The sequence below is a fragment of the Thermobia domestica genome, chromosome 16, assembly GCF_964235325.1.
Source record: "Thermobia domestica chromosome 16, izTheDome1.hap1.1, whole genome shotgun sequence".
Lineage (NCBI taxonomy): Eukaryota > Metazoa > Arthropoda > Insecta > Zygentoma > Lepismatidae > Thermobia > Thermobia domestica.
The window spans coordinates 79,602,492-79,622,103 of NC_137469.1; the positions used below are offsets into that span (position 1 = coordinate 79,602,492).

The 19,612-nt window shown below is 35.0% G+C and overlaps 1 protein-coding gene across 1 annotated transcript in view; it reads left to right on the forward strand.

Annotated features, from left to right (window-relative positions):
- The window catches only part of Syn (synapsin), a gene marked incomplete in the record, with an annotated part of 97,556 nt that overhangs the window by 64,369 nt on the left and 13,575 nt on the right, over positions 1 to 19,612 (forward strand). The window contains 1 exon segment of the mRNA XM_081742658.1: positions 11,520 to 11,784. Within this exon segment, the coding sequence (XP_081598784.1) occupies positions 11,520 to 11,784 (265 nt within the window).

Here is a 19,612-nt window from a genome sequence, read left to right on the forward strand (position 1 = left end):
GAACAAAAGAAATTTACAAACATGCCCACGTGTATATATTCTATATACCTTAATTTTACATTCCCCACACCAACACAATACCTTCATTTTACCTTCTCCGCAGTCGAGCAATAATGCTCAATGCATAAAATACGAACGTGAAGAATATTAGATTTCTGTTATCTTCTCCACAATCGAGTAATAATAGCCAACATGCAAATATAAGGACGAGAGAAACAATACCCCTTCTGTCATATTCGACATAGTCGAGTAATAGTGATCAATGCCCAAAGTTACGGAGGTGAAATACCACCTCTCTGGTGGTCTCGTCGCAGTCGTGTAATAATGGTCAGTACACAAAATTACATATGAGAAGAGACAATACCGGTACCCTTCTTTTGTATCCGCCACAGTCGACTAATAGTGATCAATATACAAAGATATATAAAAATGGAAAACATCTATGTTGTCTTCGTCATATTCGCGTAATAGTGATCAATATACAAAGATATAAAGGTGATACATCATCCTTCTGTTGTCTTCGACATAGTCCAGTAATAATAACCAAAAAATATGCACAATTATGTGAAGGTGAAAAACATCACCCTTCTGTTTCTCTTAGACTTAGTCGAGTAATAGTAACCAATATATACGTACAATTATGTGAAGGTGAAAAACAGCACCCTTCTCTTTGTCTTCGACTTAGTCGAGTAATAATAACCAATATACACGTACAAATATGTGAAGATGAAAAACATCACCCTTTTGTTTATCTTCGACATAGTCGAGTAATAATAACCAATATACACGTACAAGTATGCGAATATAAAAAACGTCACCCTTCTGTTTGTCTTCGACATAGTCGAGTAATAGTAACCAATATAAACGTACAATTATGTGAACGTGAAAAACATCATTCTTCTGTTTATTTTCGACATAATCGAGTAATAATAACCAATATACACGTACAAATATGTGAACATGAAAAACATTACTCTTTTGTTATCTTCGATATAGTCGATTAATAATCATCAATGTCTAAAATTACGGACGTGAGAAACGTTATCCATTTCTTAGATTTGCCGCAGTCGTGTAATAATGATAGATACACAAAGTTGCGGGCTTGAGAAATGTGATCCCTTTTTAATTCAACGTCACTTTATAGTGAAGTAAAAATGGATACGAGTATTATATAAAGTTACGGATGTGAGAAATATTACCCTTCCTTTTTACTTCGCAGTTGGCTAATAATAATAATAGCATCCTCTAGCCTTTAGGTTTAGGGTAGATTAAAGAATTATGAATCACAATTTCGAGATATTGAATGAGGAACCACATTAAAATCATTGCATAAAACTAATTTCATCGATGAACTCACATATATAATTATCACCAATTTACATATCTTTGCATATCATTTACGATTTACATATCATTTACATATCTCATTCTTAACATTAAAATTTATTAACTCTGGTCACCAATTATGAATTTCAATTTGCAAGAAACTATACAAAAATTCATAATTTGGGGATATTTTCCGAAACCAATTAGAGATAATAAATATCAATCAGTGAACCTTGCGTTTTGTTTATTAAGAAAGGATGACGTTAACATCAACCTTTGGAAATATCACTTTCCCAACTTTATCGATATAGAATGGAAAAGGAGTGCAGAAGTGAGTCAAAATAAGCCCTTTACTTCTTGAATGATGCAATTATAAGTACTAGGACCATATATATTTGGATTAGCCAGAAGATTCTTTCGATTTTGTTTAAAGCGGCTATAGTGACAACAATTTCGGCATTCTGAAATACTGTATACTTTGAATTCGGCAGATATCATACTTTATTATTTGGAGAAAGTTAAAAGCGCTAGTAATACAATGAATGGAAATTCCTGTCCGGTAAACATCTTGATATTTATGAATAATTGCAGATAGTTATTACACTCTCGTTGCACTCTGAGGCGGCGGCTGACTTTTCGACATCGGCATACGGAAGTTGACCTTATGGTATGACAAATGCCTGAATCCCGGTGGTGAATATGTTAACAGGTAGTGACACCTGTGCTGTTGTGGCAGTAAATATTTCAGGTCATTTTGTCTTCTCTGTGTTTACCGCCGTAGGGAAACTTACTTTCTGGGTGCCCTTCGTATTCAATTATTGATTTATATTACAAATTTCGAAAAAAAAATACCCGCCCTCCAAAGAGGACATTTCCTCATTTTCCTAAAACTCTACTAGGGCCTCCAAAAGAGGAAATGTTCGGATGAAAGAGGAAATCTGGTAACCCTATTATAATATATAAGAAAGAAGTCAGTTTTCAGCAAGTAAAAAACATTTAAATAGACGTAAAGAAGAAATCATTATAATCAAAACTGTTTAAAGTCCTATTCATTTAAGAGGAAACAGAAGAATACTTATCGGTACGAACCAATGTGCTAAATAATAGTAATTAAGAATTCGTGCTATACAAATAATATGTGTTTTTCCCTATAACTGTATCAATTACATACTGTTCGTTAAGTTGAAAAGTGGAGCAGTAGATTTAAGGGAACGCAAAGTGAGTGTTACCAGACCGAAAAACCAAAATATTCGTAAAAATAAACTAATTATTATTTAAAATATCTGGAGAATAACTGCAATAACCTGTACTTACGACAGCTGCCTGCTAGTTTTTCAACACAATAGATAATGTTCAACCGGAGCAAGTGAAAGAATATTTTTTACAGCCTTCAGAATCTTCACACACATAAATCTATGTGTCTTTCAAGAAGTGAGAAAATCGTTTGTTTTTATTAATCTCTAGAGAACAAGGGTAGGGTGACTCGAAACCTTAGACGGTATTTTTAAGATGACCCTAGCGACAAAGTAAAAGAGGAGGGAGAAAGAATGGAAAAGTGGAAAAGAGTTCTATAGTCCAACGTTCATGCATTTTTTCTTATAGCAAGTGACCCTACAAACAACTCTTTTGAAATTAAAAAAAAAAAAATGTGTCATTGTTTCTTTTCAGTTTGTTGTTATTTAAGCACAGAGTCGATTGGACGTATGCTGAGTTGATTTTGAATTTAACATCCCTTTCAGCAGCGAGGCTATATGGGACTTGTACCTACTGATTAACGTCGAATCCAAACCACATGAACTTCCGCCAGAAATCGAACCCGGATCTCCCATGCCACAGATGCGTACGCTAACCGCTTAGCCACGAAGGAGCTCGATTAGACATATGCATTGATCAACTTATTCATCAAAGGAAAACAATATACCAAAAACTCTTTGTTTTCCGTATTGCTGTGAACTGTGTACATTTGGTAATGATGCACGAAGTACAGATTGTTCCCTTCTTCTATGGGTTTCGTTGGATTCATGCCATCTATCGAAATTTGCGTAATTAAAATTGTTAGTTGTTTCATAGTTATTCCGGTAGATGGAAGTAATATATCTCCCCTAGCGCTTGTATGTAGCGTTCAGTTGGGTATATGTCATCATGTTGACGTGCTCGTTGCAGTAATATACCTAAATGTAGATATGTGTTGCATAACTGGATGTATTGTTTTCAATACAGTCCAAGCGATAAACAATAAAGGTTAAAGTATTTGTGGGCTATTCGAGATTTGAAACTTTGATCTGCGAAACAAGAGACGCCCTTTTATTTTAGATCTATTTACACTACTAAATATTCTATACAAACTTCGGCGCTGGAGACCCGGGTTCGAGTACGGCTGGAGCTCATGTGGATTGCAGTCCATGTTAAGTTACAGGTCCACGTCTCATATATCCTCGGTGCTGCAAGAACACACTAAACTTAAATCCGACAAACCAAGCTCTACCACAGACATAAAGATGGAACACTTGTATAGGGCGGTATATACGTGATCACTAGGGTTAAACTTCTTAGGTGTGCATGTTTTTCTTTTAGAGCAAAGGAGGACACGGTGGCCCAGTAGTAGAGTGATTATCTCCGGTGCGTGGTATCCTTGGTTCGATTCCTGATCAAATAAGTTTGTGGTGGGCAACATTATGTCCGCGGGTTTCCTCAGGGTACTCTCGTTTCCTCCCACATTCTTATGCGACCAATTCTTCCATCATCAGTCACTTACCTTAATCATCCGTCTCACATAGCCTAAAGCGCATAAATTGTGGAACGTTAAAGATTTACTTTTAGAGCACAAAAGTAAGCTCTCTGGAAGTACCCGAGGATTCAAATGTTGCTCCAGTTGTACAAAGAGAGAATATTTGCCTTTCGTCCTTTTATTCCCTTAGTCTGTCCCTAATCCCTTTTCTCCGTCATTTACTGTTACTTTTCAAAATTTTATTCCAAATTTTCTGATCACCGTGGACAACGGCGCCGACTTTCCAAAATTTATGTGGGTGCATATCAATGGCGGGGCGTATTATATTTTCTTTTTAGGGGAGTCTCGATATTTTTTTGATTGATTTCCTTTTAGTTAAAATCTTTTATGAAGACTGTTATAAAGGGTTGTGCTGTGATAAAGTAAAATATATCTGTACTATAAGGATAAGTTGGGGCTGCCCTAGCTTAGTCAGTACACGGCTGACTTACACACAAGTGAAACGGGTTCAAACCCGGGTCAAAGGTTACTGTAATGAATATTCTCAGCATATGTAATCGTAACATTATGTGTATACATTAAACAACTTACATGATGTATAATGATTGCATGAGGCAATAAAATCAAATAATTTTAATGGTATTGCAGAAAGCACTTGCAAGGATTTTGTCATGAACATAAACTATAAAGCAACTAACTTAAGTGTGTTGCTTGGTTGCCTTTACACAAACACATTTGAAACAAACAATTATGTTTTAGAGGTTAGAAATTTTAACTTCTATCTCAATGTTTTAATTGCTTATTATTTTTTGATAATGAAAAGTTAGATATTTTTTTCTATTCAACTAAAAATCTTGTGGTTGCGTCGCACCCACAGGATTATTTCTGTGGGTGCTGGAGCCCCGGAACACCCACGTAGTCGGCGCGCATGATCGTGGATTGAGAGTGTGGGAATTAGGGGAAGAACATATAGTTTGTGTTTAAGTGGGTGAAAACAAAGTAGATGCAACTTCCAAAGCGCACCAACTTAAGCCAGAGAAGATTCATAATTTGCAGACAGAGCTGCTTTGACTTTACGTATGCCAATATGTGACAGCTGTCTTTAGAAGCTTGGAGCAACAACATTTCTTGAGAGGAAGAGTTAACTATCTACTTCCGTGAGGCAACAGTTAAATTATTTTTCAAAGAAAAACTTGAGATTAGTATTAAGAAATCGAATATTGTCGAATTTGCAATATGCACAGAGTTACTATTCGTGTTTCTCCGTCTTAATATTATAAGTAGGGTTCTAAAGTTGAAGACCTAAAAGTTGCCTAAAAAGGACCTATAAAAAGACCTAAAATATCTGAAAAAGGACCTAAAAACTGGAGAAAGGGACGTAAAAATAAGACCCAATTTAATTAGAATTACTGTACGTATTTAATGGATATAATGCTTAAGAAATACAAGCTTATTGTGGCTAACGGCCTGTCCTTCTTCCACAAACTGAAGCAAAAACTAAAATAAGAAAACTTCCCCACCCTTACCTCCCTTGTTGGAGAACATTGTTACGCCTCCTTATCTGACTTATGATTCTTGCAGATCTGGTCTTATCAGTCCAGTCGTTTAAGAATGTCTTATCTTTTGAATTTTCTTTACTAAAGAGAAGGAGCCTTACGCAGAGTCGTTTTGACGTATGATTAGCGTCATACTAAAGGTTTGACTACTGCAGCAAACATATGTTAGTCAACCTCTTTATGTCAGTAATCACGCGTCCAAACGAGTCTGCATAAGGTCTAAGGTGTTTTTTCGAGTTAATGACCTGTAAATTTTTGTGGAGGGATGAAGGATGAAGGGCAAGAAAAGACGTTAAGACCTATAAAACCTTAAAAAAGCAATAAACAAAAAAAAACCGCCGAAAAAGGCAAAAAAGAACAAATAAAACCCACCATTTTCTAGCGTACAATGACTCGAAATGAACATATATTACGTTAAGACTCATCTTCGGGCACTTGTAAAAAAGAGGATTTTTCCTCAACTCCCGGGCCCTAATTATAAGGTTCCATACCCTCACGCAAAACAACCACGTTTTTACTACGAACACGTGTTATTACGTTCATACATAAACAATAAAAGACGACGGAAGAAGACCACCAGGAAGACACAAAGAGGATTCAGAAAAACTACAAAGAAGGACGACTTCGCCTAATGGGCCCTCCCTTCAAGAAGATGCCTTTAAAAGACCTCAAGAAGAGGAAAATATCAGTTTATTGCTGATCATTCACCCATTAATACCATCTCCTGGGACCGCCATCGGCTATGGAGAATTCCTTTAAAACCATCTCCTGAGTTGCTATGAGCGAAGAAGATATCCTTTAACCACCCATTTCTGATGCTGCTGTGAGCGAAGGAGTTATCCTCGTTACCTGTCTAAGGCCATTACGAGCTAAATAAAATTGAACCTTTATTTTGAGGTCACTTTCGTGTGCCGAGGATCTTGTTGAACTTTGAAAACATTTAGAGACTTACAAGTATTTTGTGAAAACTTTTATAACACTTGATTTTTTTAATAATAAAAGGTAATGGGTTTTAATCCCGGATTTGTTATTTAAGACTCAACCAAGCAGAACATTGCAATATAGATTCCGTAGGCTATAAAGATAGTTGGAAGAAATGTCACCTTTTTCTGCCCATTTTTTCGCCTTATTTAGTATAGTTTCCTTACCCTATTTCTTACTGCTATCTCTATCATGATAAGCACAGAAGACAGAGGATAGTTGTGGCAGTGGCGTCATTTGGGTCTTCAGAAGGGACGGCCCCCAGGGTTAGAGATAAGTACTTTTCAATCAATGCTTCACATATAATATAACGTATAACAATATACTAATGAAGAACATGGAAAATATTATATCGGGGAGTCCTCTCCCTTCCAAACCAAAAACTGAAATAGTGCGATTGTTTTGTCGTGGGCGAAACTTTTTTTTTTAATGTCAAGTAAAAGGAAGAGTACTGATATTATTGTTTCTAGAGATGTTAACTTTGTCTCGCTACAGCCCTAGATTGATGGTCCAGAAATAGCTGAATGGATAAGAAGAAAAGGATAGGTTAAATTCTGAATTTCTTCGGTTCTGTCGCAAGTGAATACGTAGTTTTTATTCTAGTGGAGGTAAAGATTGAAAAAGTTCTGCTAACAAAGACCGATTGAATTCTTGTATTTTAGTGTAGTACAATAGTGTTCAATGGTGCTACAGTAACTGCATCTTAGGACGAATTTTAACCTTATCTCAAGAAATAAAGTTTAGTTGTCAATTATAGCGCTATAAACTGGTTACTAATCTTGTTCAAAGAAATCCGAATAGCTACTTTCCTTTTAAAAGCTATAGTATATGAAATTTATATAGCTAACATTAGAAATGCAAAAAGGTGCGTACAATAGAAAATTATGATTTCCTAATATCACGTGCTAAGGATCATCGATACTCCTTTATAGATCGTAAATACATTGTTTCAGCTTTTTGGATATTCGTAGCCCTTCGTACTGGTGTAGTGGGCATTTGGGGTTTCATTCCCTTTACAGAGGATGGGCATTCTTGACTGTCCTTGAACTCTCCGTGTTCCTGTCATATTAGATTAAATAGAGGGTAAGCACAAAAACAATCCCTGATTTGAAAAAGGCATAACATTAATATCAAAAGTACTATTTTGCTCAAACTTTCGCAATAGTTACGAAACTCAAAAAGTTTTTGGTGAGGCTACAAACATGCGACATGCGCACCATCTGTTACGCAGGTACCATCGAGACGAAAATCCATCTTTAGTCAAATCTTGTGAAGCGTAACGGATGTAATGGATATTTTACCTGCATAAATACGTTCTTGAAGGGCACTAGGGTTCTCAAAGTGCATAGATTAGGTCTACCAGATCTTCAGGAACGCATTACTATAAATATAAACTCAATTAAATCTTATGCTTCACAAGATTTGGCTGGAACTAGATTATCGTCTAATTGGTTCCTATTTGTAATTCCGATTATCAGGAACTTTTTGAGTTTATGTAACTACTGCGAAAATTTAAGAATAATAATATTTTTGATATTAGTTATATCCTTTTCAAATCAGGAACTGTTTTTGTGCTCACCCTGTAGAATATTGAATAAGAAGACCACGAAAACAAGTGCCCCAGTTGGGCCACAGAAAGGCTAGCGCCCTTGGTACACGTGATTCTAAGTTCGATTCCGGGTAAGTTGAAGTTTGTACGTATTTCGATGGTTGAGATCCTACACTAACCGCAGATCAACGTCTCATATGATGTCTGTGCTGAAATGGGACGCTTAAGTTCAACAAACACAATAAAACTGGATATTCTTGTGTATACGCATGCTTATGAGTATGCGGTGGTCTACTGTACTACAATCTAGCGTTGAAACAATAAATACGTTATATTTATTACACCAAGTGTTCCATCTTATTTCCTTAAATGTCACTGTCATTTGATTTGCAGTCGCAGTGAGCGGAGCAATTAGGGGCGCTTCTACTAGATACGAATGCAAATTTGAGTTGAGTTGATTTTGAGTTTATCGTCCCGTTCAGCAGCGAGGCTATATGAAACGTGGACCTACTGATTAACGTGGAATCCGAACCACATGAGCTCCCACCGGGAATTCGAACCCGGGTCTCCCGCGCAAAAGGCGCGTACGCTAACCGCTTAGCCACGGAGGAGCTCCGAATGCAAATTTCCTAGCATACATAAATGAATTGGACTGCCTGCACTAGTGAATTCCAGTGTGTGAATTACGAAGACGGAGACAAAGATGCAAAAGTGAATGATCCTTCTCTAAACTGACACCAATGCTTTTTCATTTATTATAGCATGACTTACCAGTGTAAAGCACAAACGGATGGTTTAGTTGGAAACATGCCACCCTTTTAAGATTGAAAACTACACATTTCCAACAACTTTTCTTTCTTTCAATTTTTTCGTCCCTTTACTCATAACGGAGTTGACTTATGGCCTCAGACTTTTGATACACCCTGTATACCTCGGGTCTACGAAGATTTCTCTTTTCTTTGCCCTAAAAATAGTACAATAGTTCTGTGTAAGAGACAGATAAGTTAAGGAAGTTATTTCGACGAAAGCTACATGGGCATATTAATATTGTAGTTTATTGTATAACTAACAAGTAACAGCGCCACGTGTATATCATGTGAAAGAGTTTGGTTTGTATGTGTGATATTTTCTCAATTAATATTGAAACCGGAAGTGATAGTAGATTTCTACCACTTCCGGTTTTATTTAGAGGGATGTGAGTGGAAATAGAATAGATTCTTAGGACGCTTAATTGATTACAGAAAATCACTTCTCCCTCTTACCATTTTTACCCTTCAGTGTTCACCATTAAGACAAGAGATGGTTGATTTCTGCCACTTCAGATTTCAATAGATTAAAAGGGAGATAGAACATACTGTTAGCACGCTTAATTGAAGGCAGAAAACAACTTCTCGGTATCTGTTGCCGATTTTGCACTCAGCGATCAATGTTGAAACCGGAAGCGGTTAATTTATACCACTTCTGGTTTGAATATCCCAGCAAAAATAAACTTGATTCCTAACTTATGATCCTGTTCATCCTCACTAAATTTGGTGAAAATTGATTTAGTAGTTGCTGAGATTTTTTTTGTCTCCTGGACGGACGAGCGGGTAATTATACAAAGGAGTTTTGGCAAACTAAACCCCTTATTTATTAATAACTAGTTAAATATACCCATGCTTCCCACAGGGGTTGTATTTAGAAGTCAACGCCTGTGGAAGTATCACCATTGATCTCAGAGACAGCAAAAACTATGGATTTGATACTAATATCGGTCATTTTGGGCTATTTCTTATATGTCTCGGTATAACACCCCTTCCCCCCGCTGACTCCCGGCCCAAATACAATTGTAACTAAATTTGCAAGTCATCGCTAATGGAAGTGTCACCATTGATTTCAGTGACCGCGAAAACTATGGATTTGACACTAATATCGGTCATTTTGGATTACTTTTGAATGTCTCGATAAACGCCCCCCTGAGACCCCCCTGATTCGAATTTTGACAAAAACGTTGAACTCTGGTCTGGAGCCTGGACCAAGGTATTCGTGGGTAAAATTTGGTAACTCTCGATCAATTTGTTTGGTTCCCAAGCCGGTTCCGGTGACCCCCCCCCCCAGAGACCCACCTGGTTCGAAATTTGAAAAAAGGGCTTCGCCTTGATCTGGGGCCTGAGCCAAGGTACGCCTGACCAAAACTTGGTAACTCTCGGTCTACTCGTCGGGTCCCCAGGCCTCACACAGACAGACAAACACATAAACAAACTCTTTATTTTATTTATATTAGATAGATTAGATTAAAATTGATTTCCGTATCCAGTTTTCGATTATTAATGTACTAAGTTACAACTTTAATTTACTCCATGAAACTTCGATCGGCACAGCTGCACTAATGTACGAGGGTGAGTCAAAAATTATCCTCAATTTTGACATAACTCTTCTTACATTGTTCATATTGACCTCTGTCTTCCTTTATTTTATTGTTATGCTGTTGTGGTCATCCATTTGTCTTCCTTTTATCGCAGATAGATCATGGCCGCACAAAGGAAGTCGAGAAATTAAGAGTCTTCATCCCGGCGAAATTAAAATACAGCTAATTTTACAGTAATTATGTGATATCTTCAAATAGATAAAAGATAATTGAAATGTTAAACAAGAGCTCCCTAGACAATATTATTTTGCGTGAGGTACCGTTATCAGAAGTCACCTAGTGGCTTTATGTTTTCACCTGTTTAGAAACGCGAAAATAAATGCCGATTTTCAAAATGGCTCGAAATCGAAAGCAGATAAGTGAGTCGTGATAACGGCTTCTCATGTAAAATGATATTGTCTAGGGCGCTCTTGTTCCACATTTCGATTATCTTTTATCTATTTGAAGATATCACATAATTAATGTAAATTTAGCGATATTTTAATTTCGCCGGGATGAAGACTCTTAAGATTAAACTTCCACAGTATGACCACAATAGCATAACAATAAGGAGGACAGAGGTCAGTGAGAGATATATCAAACTTGTGGATAATGTTTGACTTATCCTTGTATCTGTTATTTACACTGAACTGCTTTTACCATTTTTTTCCAAAGATATATGATATAATGAAAAGTATTTGTGGATCATGTTAAATTGAAGCTTCTAATTCACCCCACCTGTATCCACTTCTGGTCTCTATTAATTCTTCTAAACTATTAGGTTTTCCCACCTTTTGTTGAGCAAATAAATTTAGTTTTATGCTGATTTTACATAAGCATATGCAATTTATATTCATTCTTTCATTACACATATAATAATTTTGTATTATAAGTATCAACTGATAGTAAAAGTAAAATTACAAACAAATTGCAATGTGTCGAAATGAAATTTGTATTCTAATGTTTTTTAAAATACTTTTCGTTTATTTACAGGAGAAAATCGATCTCTGGTAACTGGAAAACAAATACGGGGTCAGCCATGTTAGAACAGATCCAAATGACGGACCGTTATAAGCTATGGGTGGATGAAGTATCTGAGCTATTCGGAGGTTTGGATATATGTGCACTGGAAATTATAGTAGGGAAAGATGGCCGAGAATACATAATAGAAGTTAACGATAGCGCTCTCACGCTCATGGGCGACACGCAGGAAGAAGATAGGAGACATATAGCTGAACTAGTAGTCCAGAGAATGCAGGTAACATTTTTATTTCTTATAGTATATACTGTATGAGTAGGAGTATAAGATATGCATAGTTAAAAATGTACTTTCTTAACCCAATAACATAGGCTACCCACGGCTGCAAGCCGTGTGCCTCCCTCTATACCAGTGATTGCCAAACCGTCTATAGCGGGCTACTAGTAGCTCGCGGGGCCATTTTCGGTAGATCGCGTTAAGAGTCTTCATCCCGGCGAAATTAAAATACCGCTAATTTTACAGTAATTATGTGATATTTTCAAATAGATAAAAGATAATCGAAATGTGAAACAAGAGCGCCCTAGACAATATTATTTTACATGAGAAACCGTTATCACGACTCACTTATCTGCTTTCGATTTCGAGCCATTTTGAAAATCGGCATTTATTTTCGCGTTTCTAAACAGCTGAAAACGGAAAGCCGCTAGGTGACTTGTGATAACGGTACCTCACGCAAAATAGTATTGTCTAGGGCGCTCTTGTTCCATATTTCAATTATCTTTTATCTATTTGAAGATATCACATAATTACTGTAAAATTAGCTGTATTTTAATTTCGCCGGGATGAAGACTCTTAACGCTCCGATTGGCATTTTTCCTACCGTAAGTTTAAAGGCAATAAACGAATGTAAGTTTTTTTTTTTTTTTTTTAAAAAAAAAAGAAAAGTTGACATTTCTTTTGTTGGTAGCTCAGAGTAGGATTTAAAAACGGCACGGGTAGCTCAAAAGCTTCATAAGTTTGGCAACGATTTATCTAGACGCTGACATATACACACGGCTGCCAGTAGTAATAAACAGCCTAATACGTATTTGGTTTCTTTTATTTCACGCATTTCGTTATTTGTCATAATGACATTTTAGACCACCTTCGAATACAGGAAACAAAAAATCGCTTTTGTTCAATTCTTAAATTCATTTTTTAACATTGAAATTTTGGATAATCGCACAGAAGTATTAATATTTTTATAGAAGTTCGACGGACATACATAGTTTTCATGCCTTAATATTAAGAAGGTTAATATTCATCTCCATAATTTGACACTACTACTAAATTTTAATTTCGAAAAGAGAACTGAGCAGAATATCTAGCGAAGCTCTATATGGTTCAATTGCCATTTTTTTCTGTTACGCTGTGCTCATGTGACCTTACCGAATTAAGCATAGACAGTCGCATAGGGTAAGGTAATCCCAGTCGGGAAGCCAACCCACGTTCTGTTTTATTAAATTTTGTAGCCGAAGCAGAGAGAAACAGATAAAAGTTCACTAAACTCATCCGAATATTCCAGAAACCATATAACAAAAAACTTACTTTTACCAGATAAATTAATTGCTTACCACAAAAATATCAAAGTATAATAAATAAAGTATTTCACTAAGTTCTCCATTCAGGTTAAATGATAAGCTTTTATGAATAAATATGTCTTTATAGGAATTATTCAAACAAACGTATGTACAATAATTTGACAAAACTGGAACAATTGAGTTTTTATCCACCACAAACATATGTATCAAATTCGACTTACCGCCTTCCATTTAACCGTCCAAAGAATCACAGAAAAGCTCCAAAACTTCACAATAGTCCTCCTATTCAGCATTAATAATTCGTAGCACAACCTTACGTATATTTAATAATCAAATTCGTATTAAACAAACGGAGTGAAAAAACACAACTTCATTACAAGATCTGCTCTGCTCGTCGTAACAATTTGGTGTTACTCTTACTATCCTATTCTACACTTGATATCATGTTCTACCCTTGATATCACCAACTTCAATATGAAGCGGTGTCTTACGTTTTTCAAATACCTGTTGGTTTAGTTCGACAACCAACCACTTGGCGGCAGTGGCGAAGCGTAGTATGAGGCTCTGAGGCCGGGCCTACCCTGTTTTTCACCGTATATTTTCTTTATCTTTCGTTTCTTATAAAATAAAGTCAATACTTTAACATTTCGTTTTTTTTTCGGTAACAAAATAGTAGGTTGGAAACACTTGGAGTCCCTTTCGTCTGAGCCTCAGCAGCTCGCTACACAGGTTTACGGGCTATGCTGCTTAGGAAGCGAAGCTATTATCGCTGGGGATTGCACGCATTGTTGGGAAGGTGTGAAGGCTCGCCTCTGGGAGTTTAGTGAACATAAAAAGTTGTGATAAAACTTCGGTGAGTGCTTAAGCCCGGAAGCCACCCCCTTAATATATGCCACTCCATAGAATCTTGTGTTGATTCAAATAAGCTCTTTCTGAGCATTAACATTTCTAATGAGTCATTATCACGTGATGCATTAATTAAATGCAGCATTATATTTACTTTAAAGTAAGAGATGCAAGTAACAAACGCTTATCCAGAAACTTGGGCAGCTAACTGTAAGAATGTACTTTTTTCTCTCCCTCCATTTTCAAATATGCAGGAAATGAAAACAGCAAATGAGGAGGAAATTTCCCTCATCCCGCTGCAAATCCCAGACAGAAAAAAGTATGAAGTCCATTTCAAAATATTTGTAGTGAAGCTAAATGAGAATATTCCATTAACAGATATTGCGTGTTTTCGTCATGCATACATGTATATATTTGTTGAATAATAATAATAATAATAATAATAATAATAATAATAATAATAATAATAATAATAATAATAATAATAATAATAATAATAATAAACAAAACTACTATATATACACATGCACATAAATCAGTGACGTATTTACGATTTTGTTTCGGGGGGGCTTTGCCTGAAAATGTAAAAATTCTGCAAGATATTTCATATACTTTACTATAGTAAGATTGCGGGGGGAAGGATTAAGCCCGGAAGCCCTCCCCCTAAATACGCCACTGACATAAATTCGACTCTAAACGGTGTTGGAAATAAAAGTAAAAAAGTTCTTTTAAATAAATAGATTTGGTATTTTTTTTAACTCAAAAAGGAAAATAGAAATCTGAGGGTAATTTTAAACATTTTATGATGCTTTAAATGCTATTTGTGTTATTAGTTTGTTGGGCCTACCCTACTTGTGGGATTATGATTCGCCACTGCTTGGCGGCGCTGATTAGCTATTAACAAAAGAATACTTGAATTCGCAACTTTAATACCATTCATAATTACTTTTTTTTAATTTAAATAAAGTTATGACACGTAACGTCCCTTACAATATTCCGGAATCAATTTTCATCAAATTTTGCACAATAATACTGAAAACTGAGAATAAGATTCTCGTATCAAGATTTTTAAGGAACGATAACTTCGTTTTGAAATGATGGCACAGCAAATATCCAATAACATTTAAATGTAATTCACAACATTGAGTCTTTTTCGTCACACCTATTGTATCATTACAATTAGTTCACGATTTTACGGTAAGAGAATGATACTAATAACGATCATTTGCGCCATCTTGCGACTGAATTATGAACTTGATCTGTACTTGTCATTAGATGCTTCGTTATTGTTGATAACGCTTGAAACTAAATTTGAAGTATGAACATTGGTTAGATTATTTTATATTTACGTATTGATTTTATGTAAAAATAATAATAGTTTCTTTTTAGCGTTAGGAACAGCGACCAGCTACGTTCGTAACATTTAGAATTATGTACAGGCGTAATTGTGGACCAGGCTCCACGATGGGTGAGCGCCATTTATGTAAAAGTATCCAATCCGGGCTTCGGTTCTTTTCCTGTTACCCAAACGATGGGTACGCGCCATTTATGTAGCTGTGTTCCGGGATTCGATTTCTTTATGTTCCTGTTAATAATAGTATGGGTTCGATTTCCTCAGTAGAATAACTTTTAGGTAAGCGAGACTGGTCCCGATGATTCTTTTCCACTACTGCTGATGGTCAATAATAACTGTAAGTAATCGTTAAGCATAAGATCATTCCACTGAACATCAGCTTACTTACACAATAACAATTACTCCCACACCTCCGTCACAGAAAAGCAAGTTCTTACACTGGTATACGAGGAATCAGAGTTCAGTTCCTGATGGTCATCGTATACCATCAAAAAATCCTAGTAAAGAAGAGCTACATATACTTTTTCACATATCAAAGGGTAATTACTCTCTCCATCCGCCACTACTGTTTTACAAACAATACAATACACGTGCACATACCAGTTTTTTGTTGCTCATTTGTTGTTTTTCCTACATTCTTACTATTTTTATTATATATCATCTATGCAACATGTAATAATTACGAACGACAACGTCTAGAAATTTTCATAAAATTTCATTAGAAACTTCGTAACAAATAGACGTTAACATATTTATTAATTAGATTTAAGTGCAAGGCTTAATCATATACACTTCACTTCTTATCTCAATTCAATCACACAAAATAAAGCAACGAATAATATTTTAAAATATTACATCATTTTATACAATTTATATTTGATAATTTATCGGTTTTCGTTATAGCCCCTTCTTTATAAACATAGATCTGCGGTGCCCCAAACACTACTGTTTTTTAAGGGTTGCTTCCACCAAGCATAACGACAATCCATTTGCACCATCCTGCCAAGTCATTCGTACATATTGAGAATAATAGAGTCACCAAGGCAAATCCTTGAGTTATTCTTCTTTATTTCAACATTAGAAAATGTCATACCTGTTTTCACTCTAAATGCTCTTCCTATCAATAAAATTTCTAATTATTTATATAGTGTAACTTCAGAAAGAACGTTATTATGAATAACGTACCGTGTAAAATGCAATATGGTACAGAGTCCAAAGCTTTTACTAAATCTATACTGTATATAACATCTGACTGATCAACTAACTAACGTAGTTTTGGAAATTTCTTTGCATGCAATCATGTTGAAATTCATGTAATCTAAACCTTATGTTGAATTAAATACATTCTTGAATAATATATTCGAATATTATACTGAATGCTTTGATTAAGGTAATATGTCTATAGTTTTTCAATCCTATTACTTCCTTATGATTGAAAAATGGCAAATTTCATATACTAATTTATAAAAAAGAGTAATAAATTTTATTACTTGTTTTATAAACTAGTAATAATTTGCGATTTTTCAATCACATGGAAGTACTGCATATTGCAGTGAAATATTGTATAATTTGACAAATCCTTGTGCTAAACTATCTTTACATCATTTTATTACGTAACTTGGAATATTATCAGATTCTATAGCATTAGGTGGTTTCAGTTTTTATATTGCTTTTAGTACATCACATTCTGTTATTTGTAGTAGTATGAGAATACCTACTATACCTACACATTAAGAATGGTGGTGATAAAGCAAATCAAAATGACTTAAATTCCTAGTGCATATAAGAACACCACATAGCAACACTGCCACTCATGTGAATATTGTTAGAAAAGTTATAGGCTCGCAAATCTATTTTCGTGAAACAAATATAATGAATTAAGTGCCAGAGAAAGGTACTAGAAATATGTGAATGGTGCCAGAGAAAGGTGCCAGAAACTATCCTAACCTGATCTACTCTACTTGTTTATACATTCTAACGTTGACCTCCTTGTCCGACATATTGGCTAATATAATACTGTTCATTATTTGGTATTAGTGTCTAATATACCGCATAAACCTTCGCTCATAGTGCAAAATAGCATATAGGGGGTCTACTAATTCTAACTAGCAGCTGCTAAATATTTAGGATATGGTTGGAAGGCAATGGTTGAAATAACCCGCTACAGTGGTTGTTATTTTGAGTTTTTTCGCACCCGATATTTTGTTACATAGACTTGGATCCTACTTCTACAACATTATCTTGAATACCTATATCGTTACAGATCTTTACAATCATCCGTTTTCATGCACTTGTCAATATATAATACAAATTACATTTGGAATTTTCTGTGAATTTCGTTTAAAATCACGCCAGAAAGTAGTGAGTGGTGTTATTTGTTTGACTTGTCTTCAAATCATTATAGTATTCTCTTTTAAGCTTAAAATTTTCCCTTTGACCAGTTTCGTTTCTTCAAAGAACTAGCATTATAGCTTCCTGGTATTTTAATACTTTCTATGAAACTCCTTTTACTTATTTCTTAATCTATTAAGTTGGTATCTAGCGTTTAAAAGATGATTTTTGTATTCATTGCTATGCTAAAAAATATTTTTCCCCACGCTTTTCCCTAGTTCATCATACACATACATATCATACATTTATCCTTTATAACAGTAAAAAATACACGTAATTGTTTGGATTTTCCGTGGCACAATAATAATAACAAAGCCATCTAAGCTGAATTTCTAATGAGGTTAATGATATTATCCGGTTAGCTGCGACTATGAGTGTGGGCATCCTTCTCTTCCAGTGTTCATCCATCAATTTGACAGTCCCGAAGTAGTGATTGTTACATACATCAAGCTATCCCAGAGAGCTAGAATTTAATAGCTGTACGACGAAACAAATTGTGTCGTTTTATGCCAAACCACTCAAAAAGTGGCTTTTCCAAATCAACTATTTCAAACGAACTGATTTTAGGTGGCTACTTTATGCGGCACCAAAGCCGCGTAGCACGGAAAATACTATAGGTTCATGTTAAAAGTTACGTGAAAACCTTCGATTTTAAATATCACAAAGGCCACACTGTAAACGCTTACGGTCACATTTACTGACCGATTACCCTAAAATTTACGGTACTAGTGTTAAAGTTATGGTAATAGGGCATAAATAAGGCCTTTTTATGGCCTATAAATAGGGACGTGAAGTTTTCGTTTTAACGATAACATCGAAAACTTGAAAAAATCAAAGTAAAGTATATAGATATACCTAAATATATGATAAAAGACCTATTTTGTTTTTTTTTAAATCGCGAAATAACGCGAATTTGGTACTTTTTCAAAATAACACCGAAATGCACTCCATGAGGCAATAGATCCACGAAATCGCCATGTTGTCGGTAATACTAATAGAATAACACAAATTTCCTTTGCAACAAAATGTGATTCACAGAAGACCATCAGTCCTGTTACTTTTAAACCGGTTGGACATGGAACATTTGCCTCTCAGATTTTGGTTGAAGCAATATCCTTGCCAGCTTCCAACGTTGATTCTGAAAGAAAACTGCAGTGTGGTTTATAGTCGATATATGTATTCAAATCATACACTAAATTAATCCGAGTTTAGGAGGGATATCGAGCCATATTTTTCTCAGATGGTAAGTCCAAAAATATAATTTATTCTTTTAAATTTAAGATATAAAAATTTAAAACTATTCGTTTAATTTTAAAATAACATATATATATATATATATATATATATATATATATATTAAATTAGCATTCACAGACCACTTTCTCTATGTTTACAATACCTGTATACTTGGTTTTCAAACAATTACAGAATAAAGCAAATAATCCTTAATTGCTTGTATTAAATCGCGAAAAATAACACCGATTTTGAGCAAAAAATAACACCGATTTTAGGTATAAAATAAAACAAAAATTTCAGGGATAAAACGAAAAAAAATAAAACGAAATTAAACCGTCCCTACCTATAACCATAATTTTACAGTAATACAGTAAATTTTAGAGTAATCGGTTAGCACCTAGAATTGATAGTAATCGGTCAGTAAATGCGACATTATAATTTTTACAGTGCATATCTTTTTTTTTTCAAAATGGAATTACCCTCTTAAAAACAACAAATCTTACATTAATCATGCCGATAATTTAATATTTGTTTGTGGAAATTACGGTGTAAAGAAGATTACTTTTAAATAACTTTCTTGAATCCAGATGACAAGAAATTGGTTCGTGGTAATGCACTGTATTTACGGACTTAAATTAAATACGGTTTCAGTTTATAACAAAGTTATATGCAGTAAAAATAACAGTAGCAAAGTGCATAA